General features: G+C 46.8%; 2 protein-coding genes across 4 annotated transcripts; one reads left to right on the top strand and one right to left on the bottom strand.

Annotated features, from left to right (window-relative positions):
* Positions 1-3,751: 3,751 nt before the first annotated feature.
* Mad2l1bp (MAD2L1 binding protein) lies at positions 3,752-10,299 on the bottom strand. Of its 2 annotated transcripts, none has more exons than XM_027950383.2 (3): positions 9,159-10,299; positions 8,249-8,517; positions 3,752-4,684 (listed from the first exon to the last, which is right to left on the bottom strand). In XM_027950383.2, exons 1-3 carry the CDS (start codon positions 9,202-9,204, stop codon positions 4,172-4,174), a joined length of 828 nt encoding a protein of 275 aa, XP_027806184.1. In that variant the 5' UTR covers positions 9,205-10,299; the 3' UTR covers positions 3,752-4,171. The 2 variants fall into 2 exon arrangements, with proteins under 2 accessions (XP_027806184.1, XP_027806185.1); XM_027950384.2 differs by having other exon boundaries at positions 8,249-8,514; positions 9,159-10,290.
* Positions 10,300-11,801: 1,502 nt separating this feature from the next.
* Positions 11,802-21,270, top strand: Gtpbp2 (GTP binding protein 2). Of its 2 annotated transcripts, none has more exons than XM_027950382.2 (12): positions 11,802-12,069; positions 15,534-15,560; positions 15,845-16,029; positions 16,371-16,479; positions 16,666-16,863; positions 17,159-17,333; positions 17,465-17,684; positions 18,072-18,207; positions 18,341-18,399; positions 19,003-19,174; positions 19,614-19,778; positions 20,018-21,270. In XM_027950382.2, the coding sequence occupies exons 1-12, from the start codon at positions 12,007-12,009 to the stop codon at positions 20,192-20,194; spliced, it is 1,686 nt and encodes a 561-aa protein (XP_027806183.1). In that variant the 5' UTR covers positions 11,802-12,006; the 3' UTR covers positions 20,195-21,270. The 2 variants fall into 2 exon arrangements, with proteins under 2 accessions (XP_027806183.1, XP_027806182.1); XM_027950381.2 differs by lacking the exon at positions 11,802-12,069 and adding an exon at positions 13,410-13,611.
* The last annotated feature ends 670 nt before the right edge of the window (positions 21,271-21,940 follow it).

Raw genomic sequence — 21,940 nt, forward strand, 5'->3', positions numbered from 1 at the left:
TCCATATAGTGAAATATTTGTACTTCAGGATTTTGATTTCTAAGTGGCTGGATTGCTTTGTTAACATAAATTTGACACATAGTTGGGCTGTTAGCCATCCCTTGAGGGAGTACTTTCCATTCATATCTCTGATCAGGACCTTCATGATTCAGTGAAGGGATAGTAAATGCAAAATGTGGACTATCCTCAGGATGAATTGGAATTGAAAAAAAAACAATCTTTAATAACTATAGCTAAAACATACCAGGTTTTTGGCAAAGCAGACAATTGAGGAATCCCTGATTGAGCAGGTCCCATAATAACCATCTCATTATTAATGGCTCTTAAATCTTGAAATAATCTCCATTTACCAGATTTCTTTTTGATGTCAAAAATGGGAGTACTATGGGGAGATATGGAAGGTTGTATATGTCCCTCCGCTAATTGTTGTTTGTATGGGCTACTTGTATCTTTTCTTTAGTCAGGGACCACTGAGGAACCCATACTGGTCTTTCTGATTTCCAAGTAATTTTGATTGTCTCAGTGGCCCCTTCTGAAAACCCAATCCATGTCTATTTATTCCTTGATCTATTTGAATTGGTGCTGTTATACCTTGTTCTTGTTCTCCTAATCTTTTTTCTTTCCTAAAACCTTGTCTAGCCCTAGTAGTGGGTGCATTAGCATTGATGTTATTTGTTAATGTCAAACCTAATTGATCTAGGACATCTCATCCCCATAAATTTATAGGAAGATGATCCAATACATATGGATGTATAGTTCCTTCACATCCTTCAGGATCCTTCCAATCTAATACCATTGCACTTCTATGGGGATTAGTCGCCACTCCTAGGCCTCGAAGCATTTGAGTGGCTTGTTGTAATGGCCAATGTTTTGGCCATTCTTGACGAGAGATGATGCTAAGGTCTGCACCTGTATCCAGTAGCCCATTAAATTCATGTCCTTGAATATTTAGTTTTAGCATGGGGCGAGAATCTAAATTTAAAGAAAGCATAGCCCAATCTACACCTGTGGAGCCTAATCCCTTGGAACCTCTTTCTACAGTACGACTGGAAAATTTATCATGCAGGCTGGGTATTATTAACAACTGTGCTATTCTATCTCCTGGTGAAATTACTGATATACCTCTTGGAGAACTAGCTATAATTTTTATTTCACCTACATAATCAGGATCAATTACCCCAGGACTTATCATAAGTCCTTTTAGTGTAGAAGAACTGCGTCCCAATAATAAGCCTACTGTTCCTTGGGGAAGAGGTCCTTTTACTCCTGTGGGAATGATTTGAACTCCCATCTCTGGAGTTAGTACTGCTCTGGCAGAGGCACAGATGTCCAACCCTGCGCTCCCTCAGGTTTGTCTGATGAGGGATTTAATGGACAATGTGTCCTGGGCACTACCCTGATGGTGTTGCTGGGTTCCTCCACTGCCCCGTATATTTGTGGTTGTGGGCCCCGGAGCATTGGGCCCCCCAGTCCATTTTTTGGCAATGGAGCCTGATGCCTTTCTCCACGATATCGTGGGTAAATACCTGGTCCTTGTCCGTTTTTTGATAAGGGAGTACCCTCTATGGTGGTTTGAGAACGGCATTCATTAGCCCAATGTCTCCCTCTATGGCATCGTGGGCAAATACCCAGTATTCTATTCCTTTGATACCTAGTTTTGTTAAACCCTTCTCCTATGGGGCAATTCCTTTTAAAATGTCCTGTTTGTTCACAATTGTAGCATGTTTTTGGCCTGGCATCTAAAGCCTGTTGTACTGCAGCTGCCAAGACTTGCCCATGTTCATTAATGTCTCTACATAATTTAATATGTGTTTAAATCTTCATGTTTCCATGGTCTAATGACCTCTTTGCAGCAACGATTTGCTTGCTCATAAGCCAGTTGTTTTATTAATGGCATTGCTTGTTCTGTATCCCCAAAAACTCTGGTAGCTGTTTGAATAAGCCTATCTACAAATTCAGCGTAAGGTTCATTAGCTCTCTGTATTACCTTAGATAATTGACTTGCAAATCTCCATGTCCTTGTAAAGTCTTCCATGCCCTAACTGCGTCTGCAGCAATTTGTGCATATATAGCAGGATCATATTCAATTTATTGCCGTTGACCCTCATAAGGTCCTTTTCCTAACAACATATCTAGATTTCTTTGAGGGTAACCGGCTGCTGCATTTCGCCTAGCCGTCTCCATGCAAAATTCCTCATTGGCAACCTTCCATAACAAATATTGTCCTCCATTTAGCACAGATTTACACATGCTAGCCCAATCTGCTGGCGTCATGTCCAAGTTGGTAATGGATTTGACCATGCTTACAGTGAAGGGTGCTTGGGGACCATAGGTTGTTACAGCCTCCTTTAACTGCTTCACTGTTTTGAAATCTAAAGCATGGTGAATTCGCTGCCCTCCTGCCTGCTCAAGTACAGGGCATGCTAATCGTTGAGGTCCTGTCTCAGCATTCCATCTATCAACTACGGGGGTTTAGGGCCACTAAGATGTCTCTATAGGTGGAGCTGTTGGTTGAATTACGCCCTCTGGTGATAGAACGGTGTTAGTAGCAGCCTCTTGTAGCTTTTTCCCTAATAGCCCCTTTTCCTTTAAATTTTCTTCCTCTAACTAGCTCGAGAGACCTTCTCTTTTGCTTGATCTAGAATGTCTTTCTCCATGGTCTGAACCTCTAACAATTTACTTAACAGTCTTTCGGTTTGTTTTTCACTAATTTCTAATCTACTATAAAGATAACGCAACCCAACAAGATAACACAAAACAAAACCGAAACAGAATGAAACAAAAAATAGTTGTATCAATTTTCTCTTCCTCAGGGCGGAACAACGTCAAACCTTGAGCCAACCATTTTTCCCAGTTTGCCTGAGAAAGTTCTAGGGATAGGCAGCTTGAAACAAACACAAAACAAATCAAACAGCTACAGTGGAGGCGTGCTGGGCAGAAATCCAGAAGGAACATCTGGACACAGGAGTGAATCATCCTGGGGGCTTCAGCCTATAGTTCAATCAGGCTCTGTAAAGACCTTCAGTTTTCTTTTCTTGATCTATTTCTCAGTGTCATTCCCCTGAAATTTGCTTCTCAGATCTGAAGGGCATAATAGGCCAGGTTTACCAGGACCATTCAGACCTCAGAACAGCTGGAAGGGGCTGGATGGCCTTATTGCAGGCCTCAAATCCCCAAGCTGGCATGTGTTTAATAATGATGAAGACTGATAGGCTGCAACTTTGCTCTGCCCTCACTGACCACTAGAGCAGCATCTGTGACCCTCAAACTACAAGTGTCCTGCTCTCTGAGGGTGAAAAGTCTTACGAGAGCTCCTCCCCTTCAACATGCTTTCTGCAAACCTGCTCAGAGTTTACTAAGGATCAATCACAGGCCTAAACTATTCCCCTACATCCCTGGACTTTCATTGAATGGAGTGGTAAGCTAAGTTCCTTACCAGTATTTTGCCCACACCAAAGGAGACTCCTGCTTTGGGCAGAACTTAAGGGTCACAAAAGATCAATATGTGGCAAGTACAGAATGTTGGGCTACAGGCTGCTTGATGAGGATTCCAGTCCCAACTCTGCTATCAAACTACTTATAGAAACTTAGTCAAGTCACTTAACTTTCCAGAGTGACCTGAGGCGGATGAAAAGAAAAAAAAAAAACATTAGTTAAAAAAATCCTGGAAGCCCTGAAGCAGGCGAGGCCCAGGGGAAAAAAAAACAAAAACAACTCTAGGCTTGGAGGCTGAAAAGTCTTAAGTCAAAAGTTTCAGGAAAATTTAATGATTATTTATTTTATATTTAAATTCATAAGTCACACACACTTTATGACTCTGGTAGAAACTCTGAAAGAAAAGATCAAAAGCAAAAAAGGGGTACCCCCATAGGAGAATCTGTTTATGAACCCATCTTTGCTTTCCAATCCTAAATAGGAACACCTGACCCAGCACCCTCTGGGAAAATCAACCTTTGATTCGGAATTGTTGCTCCATAATGATTATTTCGGTCACAGCCACACACCATCAGCCCACCAGGAAGTCTGAGGGGAGGCAAACAGCCAGGAGGACAGAGCCTTCTTCTCTCACCAGGAAGCAATTCCAGCTCCAAGCAAGAGATGTGTGACAAAGTGCCACAGGGAGAAAGATAATTTAGCCATTATGTTTTTAGAGTTAAGAAACACCCTCGGTTCAATCGTGGAAGCCCTTAAGTGTCACTGGTGCCTGGAACCAAATGTAATCCTCTGAATCCAGGGCTGGAATAGAAGGTCTGCCACAGGACAGGGTCACAGTGAGTTTGTGGCCGCGGCTAGGCACTCGGTAATTGAGCTTGGGTCGAAACCAATCTTCTCCGCAGTCACGGTGCCCCTGTGCCATAACAATGGTGCCCATGAGTGGAGGAGCCTGTAGCTCACTAAAGGCATCAGCCATGAAAATGGCCCGGAAGAGACGGCGCAAACAAGCAGCTGTGCTCAGGTTCTGGTCCATGCTGAAGGGGACCAGCCTGGACAGGTCAAGTTCATAGAACTCCTTGGGGCTTAGGGCACTGCCCCCAAGGAGGATCAGCACCCGTGGTACTAGTGTCCGGGCAAAGAGTTCTTCTAAATGGCTGAGGACACTCTCCAGTTCCGCCAGTGCTTGTTGGCATTTCCTGTTGCTTGCCTCAGTGGTGACTCGAGGTTTCTTCCTCACTGCATTCTCTGCCTGTGAGGAGAAAGAATGGTGAGAGAAGAGGACTTGATAAGGGGAAGCTAATGCCCTCTGAAGAACACGGCTGGGTTTTGTAGACAGCCTTCAGGACTGGATTTCTAGCTCAATTAACTGCCATAACTATACAGTGGGTTTTATCAGAGGGCATTAGGTTGAAAAAGAAAATATAATCTTTGTACAAAGCCATAATTTATATGCACTCAGAACAACAAAGACAATATCCTGAAGCTGAAGGGAATTGAAAATAAGGAACTAAAACAGTCAAGGACACTCCATGGCATAGTTGGAAGTAGCAAATTTCTGTTTTACGGGGAGTTTTTAGGAATGAATATTATTTGGACTAATAAATTCTGGAGTAGGTCTTCTAGTTAAACATGACAAATTAAATACAAGATTATTAATATATACCTCCACCTAAAATACTGAAAGAAATTAGGACAAATTTCTTTTCTTTTTTTTTTAAATTTTTATACCTTTATTTTATTTATTTATTTTTATGTGGTGCTGAGGATTGAACCCAGGGCCTGGTACGTGCTAGGTGAGCACTCTACCACTGAGCCACAACCCCAGCCCCAGGACAAATTTCTAAGAAAATTTTTAAGGAAATACTTTATTCTCTTTTCAAAGGAAAGAGAGCAAAAGACAACCCCCGCCACCCCCCAAGAGAATAGGCAACATTGGCCAAGGCAACAACAAAGTTTTGAAAGGTAGACAGAAGGTAGGTAGAAAAGGGTGAGTTGTAGAGTACTTGCCTAGCATGTGCAAGGCCCTGAGTTTGATTCCTAGCACTGCTAAAAATAAAAAAGGGTAAGAGAAAAAGAAAGATGGAGCTTGGGTTGTGGCTCAGTGATAGAGCACTTGCCTAGCAGGTGTGAGGCACTGGATTCAATTCTCAGCACCACATATAAATAAATAAATGAATGAAATAAAAGTCCACCAATAACTAAAAAAAAAAAAAAAAGAAGAAGAAGGTAAATAGAAGAGTTGAGAGTTCAAGTGGGGGCTGAGGTTGTAGCTTTGCAGTAGAGTACTCCCCTAGCACGTGTGAAGCGCTGGGTTAGATCCTCAGCAGCACATAAAAATGAAATAAAGGTACTGTGTCCAACTACAACTAAAACAAAATATTTTTTTTTTTAAAAAGAACTCCTTGGGGCTTAGGGCACTGCCCCTGAGGAGGACCAGCACTCATGGTACTAGTGTCCAGGCAAAGAGGTCTTCTAAATGGCTTCTAAAAGACAAACTCAGTGGGTTGTAGCTCAGTGCTAGAGTGCTTGTTAGCATGCGTGAGACACTGGGTTCAATCCTCAGCACCACATAAAAAAATAAATAAATAAAGGTATAACAAAAAAAAATTTAAAGGAGGGACAGATTTCAAGAGAGCAAAATGCCAAGTACTGACAAAGCAGTTGCCCACAAAAAGCAAATTCACACTGCAAAACCCCAGAAAGATTCAAGAACTGGTAATATTCTTAGGAGAAGGCAAGAGTGAGCATAGAGAGACCGAATAAAACTATGCGAGGAGGCTTATACGGCCTGCAATTTCCTCCTCCATCCAATACTATGTTCAGGAAGTTCCCCAAAGAGACCACCAGGTTCCTACTCAATCTCTTTCAAGGAAAGTCATTAGTACAAAAGGCCCAGGCACATGCACAGAGCTTGCTATAACTCGTTCTGAAATATTCACCAGACTCAGAATAAAAACTTTCAACATGAAAGATACCCAAAAAAAAAAAAAAAAAAAAAACCAAAAACAAATGGGCAAAGAATTCTGAAAGAAACACTGCAATGAACAGAGAAAAATGTCAAGCACACATTAAAAATCTTTAGGTAACAGAAATTCAAACAGTCATGAAACAACAATATGTTATTTTAAAAGATGGAAAAAATGAAGAAGGTGCTCTTAAGAATATTATCACCAGCTGGGGGGAGTTGCACACACCCATAATGGGGAGGGTGGCTAAGGCAGAGTATCACAAATTTGAGGCCAGTCTTAGCATCTTATTAAGAACCTGTTTCAAAATAAAAAACTAAGGTGCTGGGGTTGTGGCTCAGTGGTAGAGCACTTGCCTAGCATATGTAAGGCACCGGATTTGATCCTTAGCACCACATATAAATAAATAAAATGAAGGCCCATCAACAATTTAAAATATTCATATTTTAAAAAAAAAATAAAATAAAAAGGTCTGGGGATATAGCTCAGTGATGGGGAGTTCAATCCCCAGTACCAAAAAAAAAAGAGGAAAGAATACTAGAAGTGTTAATCAAGAAGCCCCCTCGTGAGGCTGGAGTCGTGGCTCAGTAGTACAGCACTTCCCTAGCATGTGTGAGGTACTGGGTTCGATTAACAGCACCACATATAAACAGATAAATAAAATCAATTATACTTATTTTTTTTAAAAAAAGAGAAGTAAGGCCAGGCGACATGGCACATGCCTATAATCCCAGAGGCTCAGGAGGCTGAGGCAGGAAGATCATGAATTCAAAGCCAGCCTCAGTAAAAGCAAGGTCCTAAGCAACTCAGTGAGATCCTATCTCTAAATAAAATACAAAATATGGCTGGGGATATGGCTCAGTGGCCGAGTGCTCCTGAGTTCAATCCCAGTACCAAAAAAAGAAGTCCCCTAGTAAGTAGATTTAAAAAAAAAAAAAAAAAGATGAAAATTTGAAAAGAAGTTAGAATTTAAAGAGCCAGTTTGAGGGCTGGAGGGCTCAGTGGTAGAGCACATGCAGAGAATGCACAAGACCTTGGGTTTGATCCCCAGTACCACATATACACATTTAAAAGCCAGTTTATGCCAGATATGGTGGCACGTGCCTGAGAGTCTAGTGACTCTGGAGGCTGAGGCAGGAAGATCCCAAGTTCAAGGCCAACCTCAGCAACTTAATGAGGCCATGTCTCAAATAAAAAAAAAGGGGGGGGGGGGCTCAGTGGTAAAGCCACTGAGTTCAATCCCCAGTACCAAAAAAAAAAAAAAAAGCTAGTTCATGAAGTTCAAATGCAACAACACATAATAAGAGTTTCTTTCTTTCTTTTTTTTTTTTTTTTTTAATATTTTATTTACATTTTAGTTTTCGGCAGACACAACATCTTTGTATGTGGTCCTGAGGATCGAACCCTGCCCTACCCATGCCAGAAGAGTGCGCTACCGCTTGAGCCACATCCCCAGCCCCCATAATAATAGTTTCCAAATAGAACAAGATAAAAAGTAAGAAGGGTTAGACAACCAAAGACTGGAGTAGAAAGAAAGTGACTAAAGCCCTTAGAACTGCTTAGGGTAATAGGAGCCTTGGAAATAAAATTGTTTGATTTTCTTTTCTTCTTCTTCTTCTTTTTTTTTTTTTTTTTTTGGCAGTACCAGGAGCACTCTACCACTGAGTTATATCCTCAGCCCTTTTTAAAATTTTATTTGAGACAGAGTCTAAGTTGCAGAGGCTGGAACTCAGCCTCCAGAATTACTGGGATTTGGGAGAGGGGCTGGGAGCACCAAGTTCTGCCCTGAAGGTTTCATTTTTTTCTACCAGTTTTCCCAATAATTTTGACTCAAAGCCTGTGCATACCTGGGGAGAAGGTTTTCGGTAGAAGTGTTTAAGCTGTTCATAGGGCAGAGGGAGTTGCTGGCGTTGGTACATGATATGCTTTAAAAGTTCACAAGTAAACCGACAGCACCCTTCCTGGCTTACAGGCCCAGGAAACACCACTGGTACCAAGCAGTCTCTGGAGCAAAAGGGCTCCGAAGGGTTGGAAGGTTCCTGGGCAGAGGTGGTCTCAAGTAGATCTATCTGAGTGGCGTTGGTTTCTTCCGACTTCTCATACCACTCCAAATCTACTGAGGGAAAAGGATAAAAAGTGAGAAAAAAATTAAAAATTTAAGAGGTCAAAGTAGTCTTCTCATTCCTGATGGTCACCATATCAGCCATTGTGAAGGGGGGACCCGGAGGCACCGATATAATCTTGGCAACCTCCCTACGTGGGAAGATTCCTGATCCCTGTCAAACGTGACTTAAAAGATGGCAGCAGTGGGCTGGGGATGTGGCTCAAGCGGTAGCGCGCTCGCCTGGCATGCGTGCGGCCCGGGTTCGATCCTCAGCACCACATACAAACAAAGATGTTGTGCCTGCCGAAAACTAACTAAATAAATAAATAAATAAATATTAAAAAAAAAAAAAAAAAAAAGATGGCAGCAGAGTAGAGGGGGTTTCGGAGGCAATGACTAACGCTCCGCTAACAAAGCAGCGGACCCCGACCTGGGAAAATGAGTCCAAAGTGTAGTAAAGCGAGGTTCAGAACCCTGAAAGTAAGACAGAAGGCGAATCAACTCGACGCAGCGTAGGGAGTCGAGCCTGATTGGGGCGGAGCACCCGCACAGGGTAGACGGGCCGGAGAAAGGGCCAAGGAAGGGACTGACAGGAGGCAGAAGGCAAGAAACACGTCCTCAAGGCTCCCCAAGCTCTGGACCCCAGGCCTTACCAGGGACTGCAGCAGGGGACAGCACTTTCGGCTCCGCCGCCGCCATCACCACCTACTCCCTCTTCTCCCTGCGGTTAGAATGGGCGCCCTGCGGAGCATGATGGGAAGTTCGGACTCCACATCCGGTTCGGCTGGGCCGGAAGCAAGCTAAGCGCCGCCGCCGCCGCCGTGAGTTAAAGGCCGGGCGGAGTTCAGAGTTGAGTTCTGCCCTCAGCTCCTGCAAACCCTGCTACAGATACGCCTTGCCCTTCCCCCGCAGGAAACCAGGCCCTCTCGGCAACTGGGCTCTGCCTTCCAAAGGATACCGCACTCACGCATCCATTCCCTCTTGTGTTCACTATTCACTGTCCATCTGCTTTGTGGCCGGGCTCAGGCTTTGTGCTGCCAGGCTCAGCTCAGGCTTTGTGCTGCCAGGCTCAGTCACAAACAAGTCAGGCGCGCGGGCTAGAGATATTTAGGAACTCCATTTGGAATAGAGATAGGTATTTGACAGTCCTCAGTATGGAAGTGGATAAGAGGACACAGGAAAAGCATATAAAATGAGAATGGGGTAGGATCCTGAAAATATTAATGTTTATGAGATGATGAGAAGAACCTGTGGAAGAATCTGTACCCACAGAAGTATAAAGAAGAGTAGACAAGTTCAGATCATGGAGACCAAGGGAAAGGTATATTTTAGGAAGCAGGGAATAGAGGTCAAAATAACTATAAAAGTACAATGGTTAAAATACTGTGATATTGGGCTGGGGACATAGCTCAGTGATCTGCTTTGTGGCCAGGCTCAGGCTTTGTGCTACAGGCTCAGGCTTTGTGCTGCCAGGCTCAGTCACAAACAAGTCAGGCGCGCGGGCTAGAGATATTTAGGAACTCCGTTTGGAATAGAGATAGGTATTTGACAGTCGTCAGTATGGAAGTGGATAAGATCACACAGGAAAAGCATATAAAATGAGAATGGGGTAGGATCCTGAAAATATTAATGTTTATGAGATGATGTGCTAGGAGGCTCAGGCTCAGGTTTTGTGCTATGAGGCTCAGTCACAAACAAGTCACGCGCGTGGGCCCTGATCTTAGGGGATCCTTTGCATATAGATAATACACCACAAACCAACCAAACAAAAACACAGTAGTTTTGGCCCAAGAATAAACAAGAGTTCAGAAACAGAATGTGAATTGGGTAAGGTGCTGCACACTCAAAGTCCCAGTGACTCAGGAGGCTGAGACAGGAGGATCAGTAGTTCAAGTCCTGTCTCAGCAACTTGGCAAGTCCCTAAGCAACTTTGTGCCCAAATTTAAAAAAAAAGGGGGGGGGGGACTAGGGATGTGCCTCAGTGGTTAAGCGCCCATGGGTTCAATCTACAGTACCCAAATAAATAAATAAATAAATAAAATCTGTATATGTAGTCTAATGGTGACTTTTCAAAGTAAATAATGTGAGACAACTGTATCTATTTAAAAATTGAGGGCTGGGGATGTGGCTCAAGCGGTAGCGCACTCGCCTGGCATGCGTGCGGCCGGGTTCGATCCTCAGCACCACATACAAACAAAGATGTTGTGTCCGCCGAAATTGAAAAATAAATATTAAAAAAGAAAAAGTTCTCTCTCTCTCTCCTCTCTCTCTTTAAAAAAAAAGTATAAAAATAAATAAAAATTGATTTTGGTCTATCATACACTACAAAAAAATAAATTCCAAATGAATTAAATATCTAAACATAAAAATAAACCTCAAAGCAAGCTCGACGTGGTGCCACAAGCCTGTAATTGCTGCTACTTGGGAGACTGAGGCAGGAGGATCACAAATTCCAGGCCAGTCTGGGCAACTCAGCAATATCCTTTCTCAAATTTTAAAAAATATAAAAACCTCAAAAAACTACTAGAAACGGACTGGGGGCATAGCTCAGTGGCATACCATGTTCTTAGCATGCACTAAATCCCTGGATTTGATCCTTGGGGTGAAGGGGTGTTGCTCCTAGAAGAAATATTGGGGAATAATGTATAATCTAGGAGTGAGTTGGCTTAGGGATGACACAAAACCAAGGAAGCATAAAGAGAAAGATTGCTGTCTGAATTCAAAACATATACAAAGGTACTATACACAAAAATTAGTGACTAATTACAGACCAGGAAAAATGCTTGCATGTGACCTGTGTATCCATATATGGGATATATATATCCCATAGCCAACCACCTCATAAGCAATCCTTCCAGGAAACTAATCACACACACCACTTTCCATCGCCCAGGATCCTGATCTCCTGAACAGATATTCCTATTAAGGCTACTTCTCTGCCAGCCTTCACTTCTATTTGTGGTAGGTAAGGTTGTTTAAGAATGGGCTCTCAGAATGGGTTATCTTCTGCTATCTTTTAAAAGAAATTCTCCATACAGGAGACAAGGGGATTGGAATGGATGAAGTAAAATTGTGTGTGTTGGGTTTGGCTGCTGAAAGATCCATGTACATGAAAAGATGGGTGTTATCAGTCAAGTGCAGCAGGCTCTGGGTATCAAAAAGAACCAGAACTGGTTGTAGTGATAATGTTGGGGTGTGGGTTTATCTCTTGCTTCCCATCCCAATCCTTTTTGAGCTCTGAGTTTTCTACTCTCAGTCTCTAACAGCAGTTTTCCTAGTGCCCCTATGCCCTTGTTAGTGTTCACCTCTACAACATAGCCTTTCCCTCAACCACACAGGATTTCAAAAAGTCACATAAGCCTTCAGCCATTGAAGACCCATATAATTGGATGGACATGCTAGGTCCATAATTGCTGACTTTAGTCCTTCTGCTCTCACTGCTTTGGGGAGTTATGCCATGTGGACAGCAACTGTGTCATCAGTAGACCTGCCTCTCTCTCTATGTGGACCCAGGAAGAAGCCATGGACTCTACCAAGTCTGAACCCCTACAGGGATCACCAGAGGTAAGTCACTGTTGCTGCTTTTAGTTTTCCAAGGAAAACTGAGGTCTGAAGGCACAAGCTGTTTTATTTCTTGGCTGTGTACGAACATCTCCTTGTTTGTAAAGAGAGGGAAATGTGAGAAGTGAGTCATGAAACAGCCATAGGGCTGGGAATTGAACCCTGGCGTCCTGACTCCCAGCCCAGCAATTCTAACTGCTTCTCCACCCTGTATTTCTGATGTCTTGTACACTGTTTTGTCGCTGGACGTGTTTACTCTATGTGTTTATTCTATGCTGACTGCAAGAGCCCTAAAGAGAAGGGGAGAGGCCTTGGCAAGAAAGTCGAAAGTCAAAAGTCAACAATACCCTGGGGCCCTGGGCCAAGTTTCTATTCCCGGGCACTTCCCCTGCCCTCGCGGTGGTTGAAGTAACCTGAGCTCCAGTCCCGCCCCAAGTAGAGGCCGAGCCCCTCCTACAGCCCTGGCAGTTTTAAAACCAAGCTCAGTTCTCCGGGATTGGTTCGGCCTCAAAACAAAGGGGACGGGGGATACTTGCGGCGGGCAGCTGGCTGGTTTATAGGTTCAGGTCTCGTGTCGGGGCCACCGCGGGGCCTGAGGCTGCTAAAACCAGCCCCCGGACGGTGCCAGCCCAGTAATAAAGCAGTGACTACTGTGTAAAGGTGGCATAATCATCGCCACAAAACTTCCGTAATTAGGCTAAACACCATTCGCCTCCGCCCTGGCGTTCGCCCTGACTCACCCCGACAGCACGCCGGCCATCGGGAAAGAAAACAAGCAGAGGTGGACCTGGCAGGCTGGAGGGACCAGTCTTCCGGAATTCTGCCGCTCTCTAGGTCCAAAACCTGTTGTCTGGCATCCGCAGTAAGAGGTCATAACCAGGGGGGTCCACAAAGCTCGATTCTGATGTAAGCCCTTCGCTGCCGGTGACCGCCCCGATCCTCAGGCCTCAGGGCTTTCAACTGCCCGCGCCCCAAGCCCTAGAAAAAGACCGCTCTGAGCGCGGGCACTGGGAAGCGGACTACAACTCCCTTCGGCCTTTGCGCGCAAAGGCGCGCTCCTTGTCCACGCCCCGAAGCCACCTATGGCTCCTTGCGCCGCGATGCCTCCTGGAAGCTGTAGGGCGGCGGCGCGCTCTTTTAAGAGAGGTCCAAGGCCCATGGACTCGATATCCCATGGTGCCCCGCGGCTGTTTCTGACGCGACCTGGAGGCCAGGGGAGGTGGGGGCGTGGCCTGCACAGCGCCCCACCCCGCTCTCCTCTGGCTGGCCGACGCGGCGGTGGCAGTAGGGGCGGCGGCGGCGGCGGCGGTGGTGGTGGCAGGGGGGAGGGGTCGGGCGGGGGGCTGGCGGCAGCGGCGGATGGACTCGCGGGTATCTGAGTTGTTCGGCGGCTGCTGCCGGCCCGGAGGGGGCCCGGCTATGGGCGGAACCCTCAAGGCTAGGGGGGCCGGCGGCAGCAGCGGCTGCGGGGGCCCGAAGGGTAAGAAGAAGAACGGAAGAAACAGAGGGAGCAAAGCCAACAACCCCCCGTACCTGCCCCCCGAGGTGAGCCCCTAAGAAGTGACTGGGCGAGAGGAAACTACTCCTCCAGTCTCGGGACTCTAGGGAGGCGGGACAGAGAATTGGCCCCCCTTCCGGTGTCAAGACCCCAGAGAGGAGGGGTAGGGAAAAAGAACCGCTCCTTCCGGTCCCGGGACCCCAGGAAGGAGGTTAGAGACTTCACGTCCCCTCCGGGAGAGTGCTTACCTCGATTACCCCAGAAGGAGAAATGGGGAAAGGGGATCCCATACCCCTGGGAAGAGGAGGGTAGAACGTTCCTACCCGCTTGCCTGTGCTGCAACTGGAACGAGGAGGCAGGCAGAATAACCACTACTTTTTCTAAACTTGTTGCGCAGGGAGGAAGGGAGTAGCCTGGAAAAGAGCAATAGGATCCCTCTGTATCCCTAAGTATACATACACATAAAACCAGACAACAGTTAGACTTCGTCCTCTGCCCTTTGCCTGTCCTATGACAGGTTGGGGACAGGGAAGAGCTTCCACACACAGGCACCATCTGTTCTTATGTCAGAAAGTGACTACTTTGTTCCTACCTCTCAAGATAGGAAGGCCCAGGGAAAAAAGCCTAAATCAGTGGTTATCACACTTTAGTGCACCAGAGTCACCAGGATTGCTGGCTCCACTCCTAGAATTTCTGACTCAATAGGTGAGGGATGGACCTGAGAATTTGTACTTCTTACCAGTTCCCTTGTGATGCTAATGCTTCTGGTCCTGGAAGCACACTTTGAGAACCACTGGTCTAGATTGTTATCTTTATGCCACATTTCTGATGCCAGCCTTCCTAATTCTCCATCTCTAGCAAAATGATAAAAAGATTTCTGGAAGATCTTTGTTGATGGGAAAATCTCCCTTATACTCCATGGGATGGAGATTATAGGTGAAGACCACCTGTTAGGGCCTTGAAGGGATGGAATGATACAGAAAGGAAAGAGGAGGAGTGTAGAAATTGAGAATGACAGAACAGGCAAAATCCATAACCTTTTGCATTGGAGAAGAGAAGCCTCAGGCAAAAGGATGCTTCTGTGCTGTGCTACCACCTAGAAGAGGGGATATTCGGGATTTCACCTCAACTGAGGCGTGAGGATTAGCGGACAGGAGGCAAGAGCCATAGGGAGTCAAGTTTATGGAGCCTGTCCCCTTTATTACATTTTCTAAGTTCTTTTGTTTGTCTTAACCCCATTTTTGGAGTTCTGCACCTCTCATACCTGGGGCTTTCTTATTCCACTTGTAGTGACCAGTGATGAGCTCACCCTTTGGCCCTGGTCCAGAACCTCTTGCAGCTTCTTACACTTGGTAACATCAGCTGAGAGGGAGGGCAGGAAGGAAATGGTGTCTCCCAGATGAGTGGCAAAGAAAGGCTTTAACAAGCCAGGCATGGTGGTGCATACCTGTAATCCCAGCTTCAGGAGGCCGAGGCAGGAAAATTTCAAGTTTAAGGCCAACCTTGGCATCTTAGCAAGGCCCTGTCTCAAAAATAAAGGAAAAAATACTGAGGATGTGGCTCAGTGGTAGAGCACCCCTGGGTTCAATCCTCAGCCTTGAGGAAAAAAGAAGCAGCAGCACCCTGTACACAGAGAAAACCTAGAGAACAGTTTTATGTCCTGGGGAGAAGTATGGGTTGATCTTGCATCCAAGAAGAGCATCATGCCAGTGAGTGAAAGAGGAAAGGACTCCAGAATTTTGTTCTTTGCTTAAATGGATGATTTGCTGTGTCCTTAATAGGCCTTTCCTTCAGAGGGGTCACTTGGGGTTGGGTTGAGGAGTTGTCTGCCACTGACTTTCTCAGGTCCTTGCCTAAGCAGATGCTGCTGGGGCTTCCTGCTCTCTCTGCCTGGGCCTAGAGAGAATGGAGGGAAAAGTGGGAATTCAGTCTGGACAGCGTATGGTAACTGCTCCCTGCTTCTTTTCAGGCTGAAGATGGAAACATCGAATATAAAGTGAGTCTTAGGCTGGGGAGGAGCAGAGGGTGGGGTAGGTTGCCCTTGTCATTGAAATCTGAGATCCTTCCAACTTCATGTTCTTTAGCAATTTAGCAATGTGGTTCGGGTAAAGTCTCTACCTCATTTCTGTTGGAGGGGGACTCACTGTTAAGTACCAAGGGAAAGAGGTTTAGGTGGGAAGGGAAGGTCCTAGTCCTTGGGGCAGGACAGGTGGGTACCATGGGGTTTGTGAGGAACACCTCTGATTTTTACCTTCTCATGATATCCCATCTGCCCCTTAGCTGAAGCTGGTGAATCCATCCCAGTACCGCTTTGAGCATCTGGTGACACAAATGAAGTGGCGTCTCCAGGAGGGTCGTGGTGAGGCTGTCTACCAGATTGGGGTTGAGGACAATGGGCTGCTGGTGGGGCTGGCTGAGGAGGAGATGCGGGCCTCCCTCAAGACCCTGCACCGGATGGCAGAGAAGTATGCTTCCCCCTCTTCCTCAGTTCTCCTTTACCTAACTCTGGGGAGGACCCACACATAGGCAGATACCCAGGACCTCAGGGGCCAAGATGGGCTTTCCTTCTACAGTGGTCTCTTGACAAAGGGCTTTTTTGCTCCTTGATTTAAGATGTTTACTTGGTTGTTTTAGAAGAGCCATGAATACATACAGGATAGATTGGAGGGTGGTAGAAAGTACAATAAGGTATTAGGAGCTCTGTGTGTGTGTGTGGCGGGGGGTGTAGGAAGGTTGTTGGTCTAGAGCCAGGCTAGTATGCAGGGAGTATCTGTGAAGTATGGCAGCTGTGGCATTGCTGTGACAGGGTTGGAGCAGATATCACTGTTCTCCGGGAGCGAGAAGTGGATTATGATAGTGACATGCCCCGGAAGATCACTGAGGTGCTGGTACGAAAAGTTCCTGACAACCAACAGGTGAGCCTGTGTCCTTCCTGCCCCCATGCCCATACTCCCTGGGAGAGCCCTGTGGTGGCAGGCTTTTCCTGGCCTGGGATCCTGGCATCCAGATCATTCTGTTGCTCCACAGGAGCATCACCACCCTTGACTTAGGCTTCAGTGAGAAAGGGATTGGAGCCCTTACCTAATACAATTTGTCCACAGTTCCTAGACCTCCGTGTGGCTGTCCTGGGGAATGTGGACTCAGGGAAGTCAACCCTGCTTGGAGTCCTGACCCAGGGAGAGCTGGACAACGGGCGGGGCCGGGCCCGGCTCAACCTTTTCCGACACCTGCATGAGATTCAGTCTGGCCGAACCTCCAGTATCAGCTTCGAGATCCTGGGCTTTAACAGCAAGGGAGAGGTGCATGGGATCAACGGGACCCAGTGGGGCCAGACTCTGAGATGGGATGGTAGAGGTGAAGGACAGAGGTTGGGGGCTGAGTGTGGAGACTTTTTGTAATAGTATAGATGAAGGCCCTGAGGGCACTGAACAAGTTTTTCTCTTAGAAAACAAATGGGGAATCAACTGAACTAATTAGAAAATGGGGCTCAGGATTAAGAGGCAGGGCCACCTTAATCCTGGTTTAGGTCCTGGCAACTCTTAAAGGGCTGGGGAGGCTCACAGGGGGCACTGAGAGCCCTGGGCCCTGGACTAGGTGGTGAATTACAGCGACTCACGGACCGCAGAAGAGATCTGTGAGAGCAGCTCCAAGATGATCACCTTCATCGACCTGGCAGGCCACCACAAGTATCTGCACACCACCATCTTTGGCCTCACCTCCTACTGCCCTGACTGTGCCCTGCTCCTCGTCAGTGCCAATACTGGCATTGGTAAGAGGTCTTGGGCAGGGAAAGGGGGTGCTGACTTTCCCACTTTGGGAGCCAGCACTGATTCTTCTCTTCCCTCTCCTTCTTCCTATACTCTCATTCTTCTATCCTCCTGCCTGCCTTCTTTGAGACAGCTGGCACCACAAGGGAACATCTGGGACTGGCCCTGGCCCTGAAAGTGCCCTTCTTCATCGTGGTCAGCAAGGTGGACCTATGTGCCAAAACTACAGTGGAGAGGACAGTACGCCAGCTAGAGCGGGTCCTCAAGCAGCCCGGCTGCCACAAGGTCCCCATGCTGGTTACCTCTGAGGATGATGCTGTCACTGCTGCTCAGCAGTTTGCCCAGTCACCCAAGTAAGCCTGCCTCATCTTAAAGCCCTGATTCATGGGAAAGAATGCTTTAGGGCCCAGGAACATGGTGTCTTATCTCCAGAGCCAGATGGATTCTTGCTCAGTTCTATGACTTTTTCAATTTGGGACTGTGGGAGGAAGTCTTTTTAAAGGGATTGGCCCTTCCACTATGCCAACATGGAGTCTCACTGATGCCTAGAATCCTATAGACATTTACTGTCTCCCTTGAGCCTGGGGCTGGGCTTCACATGTCATATTCCTTGGCTTGCTCACAGCCAGAAGAGAGGGCCCCTCAGCTGTCCAGACAAAAGCTCACCTTTCAATGTGTGGGCCCCTGGCTTCTGCCTTCTGGACTTCCCTCATCTTCCCATTCCATCCCTTTCTCCATAGTGTCACCCCTATCTTCACACTGTCCAGCGTGTCTGGAGAGAGTCTGGATCTCCTTAAAGTCTTCCTGAATATCCTGCCTCCCCTGACCAACAGCAAAGAACAGGAGGAGCTTATGCAGCAGTTGACGGAATTTCAGGTAGTTGGTCAAATAAACAGGTAGAAGGGGTTAGGGGGAAGGGGCCAGTTCTGACCAGTCCCAGAGCCTATTCAGAGAAGCTGGACCTGCTAGCCCTACTTAGGAGGACATTGATAGTTTTCTTTGGCTCCAGGTGGATGAAATCTACACAGTGCCAGAGGTGGGGACTGTTGTTGGAGGGACACTTTCCAGGTGAATTGCCTTGTTTGCTACCCACCCCACTCAGCCCTCACATGCCCCTGTACTCGGAGACATCCTGGCCCAAAGGAGGAGATCCTCGAGTTGAACAGAGCCCATCTACAAGATACGCTTGTTTGCAAATTAGGCTTCCACTATCAGAAGTGCTGGCAGGAGCTAGTCTATTGGCTTATTGCTGCATGCTGGGAATCTCCAGACCCCTGAGTGAGATGTGTCATGGGCCCCAGGAAGAAATCTAGACTGTATTCAACTGATCTCATTTCAAAAGTATGAAATGAGAAAATGACTCTTTGCAAAGCAGAGGGTGAAACCGAAGAGAATAATTTCCTCTTTCAGGGATCAGGTGTTCAGTGTTACCAACCCAGCAGGTACCTCTCTGCCAGATGTCACTGCTGACCTTTTCTGGCATTAGCCTTCATTGTCTGAACTAAGGACCAGGCAAGGAAGTCATCGCTCCTATCTCCAAATCTGAAATTAGGATTTCCTTCCCCTTACTTGAGGGACTCAACCCCAGAAGGGAAAAATTGCTCTGGGTGTCTCTAGCAGAGAAGTAAGAGACCTACGCTGACACTGTGCCACCTTCCCTCTGGGCTGCAGTGGGATTTGCCGTGAGGGGGACCAGCTGGTGGTTGGCCCCACAGATGATGGCTGCTTCCTGGAGCTGAGAGTGTGCAGCATCCAGCGCAACCGCTCTGCCTGTCGTGTGCTGCGAGCTGGGCAGGCTGCTACATTGGCCCTTGGGGACTTTGACCGTGCACTGCTTCGCAAGGTGAGGTGTGTGAGTGGGATGGAGAGGGAGTGCACAGAGAAGTGCCTTGGTCTGGCTAATGAGTAAGGAGCTCCCTTCTAGAGTGCTTCAGAGAAACGCAAAGGAAACATGGTCTCTTAACCCAAGAAGCTTAAGGTCTGTTTATTATACAGACTGTATGAAAATGGCTTAGAATCCTTATGAAGAGCAGATCACTAAGTTGAATCACTGTGCAAAGTGAATGTCCAGGACACTAAACATACAAAGCTTTGAAGGGTTAGAGGTAAATAAGAGTACCTACCAAAAGGAGAATTTGAAATATTATCTTGTGAGGTCTATGTGTTTGGAGTCATGTAAAAGAAAAGGAAATTCAGGAGCTGTAAAGAGGTTGGGAGGGCTGGAAAGGGTGAGTCTAATGCTAGATCTGCCCTTCCTGGGCCTGGGGACTGTGCCTCCCCAGGGCATGGTGATGGTGAGCCCCGAGATGAATCCCACCATCTGCTCAGTGTTCGAGGCAGAGATAGTCCTACTGTTCCATGCCACCACCTTCCGACGAGGATTCCAAGTGACAGTACATGTGGGCAACGTACGTCAGACAGCAGTGGTGGAAAAGATCCATGCCAAGGTGAGAGGGACCCAGTCATGCCTCCCTTTCTCCAGGGAAAAGTCAAGAATTCTCCCTCCAGAAGGGAGGGAGGCCCAATCTCAGACTTGGCAGAGCTCCCTGATCCCATGTAGGGAACAAAAAAGCCTTACTTAGGGTGGGAAGCAGCCCACCCAGAGGTCCTGAGGGTGGAGAGCCAATGCTAGTAGAGAATGGGATGGGAGGCACTGGCCAGGGCAGTGACTGCTTATCTGCTGCAGGACAAGCTGCGGACAGGGGAGAAGGCAGTTGTACGTTTCCGCTTCCTGAAACACCCAGAGTACCTGAAGGTGGGCGCCAAACTGCTGTTCCGGGAGGGTGTCACCAAGGGCATCGGCCATGTCACTGATGTGCAAGCCATTACAGCAGGAGAAGCCCAGGCCAACATGGGTTTCTGAATCCTCCAGGCAGTGACAGCTCTATTGCTGCCCCTACAATATATAAGGTGACTTCTGGCCGTGCTGCCCCCTGTTGGCAGCTTTGTGTGTTAATAGGCTAGGGAGAGAGGGTGCTCTCTGCCATTTGCTTCCTGCCACCTTTGGAGAGGTGTCAAGCCTGGTTGGCCAGGGAGGGGCAGTCCTGAGGGAGAAGACAGAAATCAGGGCAGTGTTCAGCAGCTGTGTGCCCACCTGGTTGGCTCAACCCTGGCAACTCCATGGCCTGTCTACTGGAGGGAGCTGACTACAGCCACCTTGGCCCCACTCCCAGGACTGGTTGTGAGTCACCAGTATGATCCCTGCACTTCAGGAATTGTCACAACTGGGGTGGTCCTCGAAAGCACTCCTTTTTCTATACCTCGTTCTCAAGGCCACGTAAGTTGCCCATCTCTACCTGACTGTGGACAAAAAACATTGCTCTTGGCCATCTGGTGGCCCAGGGTCTGAAGAAATGGCACAGGAACAGCAAATGGCAGTGCTCCCACAAGGCCTGTTCCTGAGCTTTATTTCCTTTCCTTTCTTCCCACAAGGGCCATTTCCCCAGCTTCTCTCATAAGCCCCACAGGTGCTATTTATTGTGCTGGTCCAGGCGTGGGGCTGCCAAGCTAAGACTTGGCATACCAAAGGCCAGCTGCATGTCAGTCTTGTCCTTTTCTCTGCAATCATCTGACTTTCATCAAATAGTGTTTTTTTCCCCCCCAGACTGGTGGCTGGGGGACCTGACCCACAGTTCCACATCCTACCATCCTCACCCCCACTTCTTGCTCCCATATAAACTTTCTCATTTCAGTAATTTGTAGTGACCATACCCTTCCCTCTATCGCAGGGAACCAGGAGGAAAGGGAAAAATGTTGCCATATTTCCTACTCTTTAGGCATGGACTCCCTCCTTTCCCTTTATTAGTGTCCTGGGTTCCCATGGACTCAGGGATTTGTTGATTGAAGTTTCTCTGCATATATATATATGTATATATATATATATATATATATTTAAGTACACATATATATTGTACAGAATAAAAAATGTTTTATTGAGTATACTGTACTTATGCTTAAGACACAGGTTCAGCTTACAGAGTTAGCTTCCTCTCTAGGATTAGAGACAAGTGAAACCCTATCATTGCTGAGCCCTGAATGGGGAAAAGATTCATCCTGTATCTCATTTGCCATTCTTTTCCTCTCTCTCACATATTGGTGTCTTTTTTTTTTTGTACCAGGGATTGAACTCGGGGGCGCTTAACCACTGAGCCACAATCCCCAGCCCTATTTTATATTTAAGAGACAGGGCCTCAATAAGTTACTGAGGCTGGCTTTAAACTCAATTCTCTTGCCTCAGCCTCTCAAGCCACTGAGATTACAGGCATGTGCCACAGTGTCCAGCCTTCTCCCACACATTGGGTCCATGTTCTCTCCTGCTTTTCATAGTTCTTTGAGTAAGCAAAGCTAAACAGCTTTTCAGCTCAAATAGGCAGCTATACTATATTTGAAGACTTCAATACTTGTTAGCAGCTCAGTGGTAAGAACAGATTTAATCAGATTTGGAAATTAGAATGCTAGCTGGTTAAAAAAAAAATTATTATTTTTTTTGGTGGTATTGGGGATTGAACCCAGAGGTGCTTGACCACTGAGCAACATCCCTAACCCTTCTTTGTGTGTGTGTGTGTGTGTGTTGCTGGGAATTGAACCCAGGGCCTTGTGCATGCGAAGC

Source organism: Marmota flaviventris, chromosome 6, assembly GCF_047511675.1.
Source record: "Marmota flaviventris isolate mMarFla1 chromosome 6, mMarFla1.hap1, whole genome shotgun sequence".
Lineage (NCBI taxonomy): Eukaryota > Metazoa > Chordata > Mammalia > Rodentia > Sciuridae > Marmota > Marmota flaviventris.

Coding starts and splice junctions, on each gene's coding strand:
- Mad2l1bp (XM_027950383.2), bottom strand. CDS start 9,204: ATGGCGGCGGCGGAGCCGAAAGTGCTGTCCCCTGCTGCAGTCCCTG. Junction 8,518..9,158: donor GTCCCCTGCTGCAGTCCCTG/GTAAGGCCTGGG, acceptor CTTTTCCCTCAG/TAGATTTGGAGTGGTATGAG. Junction 4,685..8,248: donor ACCGAAAACCTTCTCCCCAG/GTATGCACAGGC, acceptor TTCTCCTCACAG/GCAGAGAATGCAGTGAGGAA.
- Gtpbp2 (XM_027950381.2), top strand. CDS start 13,426: ATGGACTCGCGGGTATCTGAGTTGTTCGGCGGCTGCTGCCGGCCCGGA. Junction 13,612..15,533: donor CCCCGTACCTGCCCCCCGAG/GTGAGCCCCTAA, acceptor GCTTCTTTTCAG/GCTGAAGATGGAAACATCGA. Junction 19,175..19,613: donor ACCGTGCACTGCTTCGCAAG/GTGAGGTGTGTG, acceptor GTGCCTCCCCAG/GGCATGGTGATGGTGAGCCC.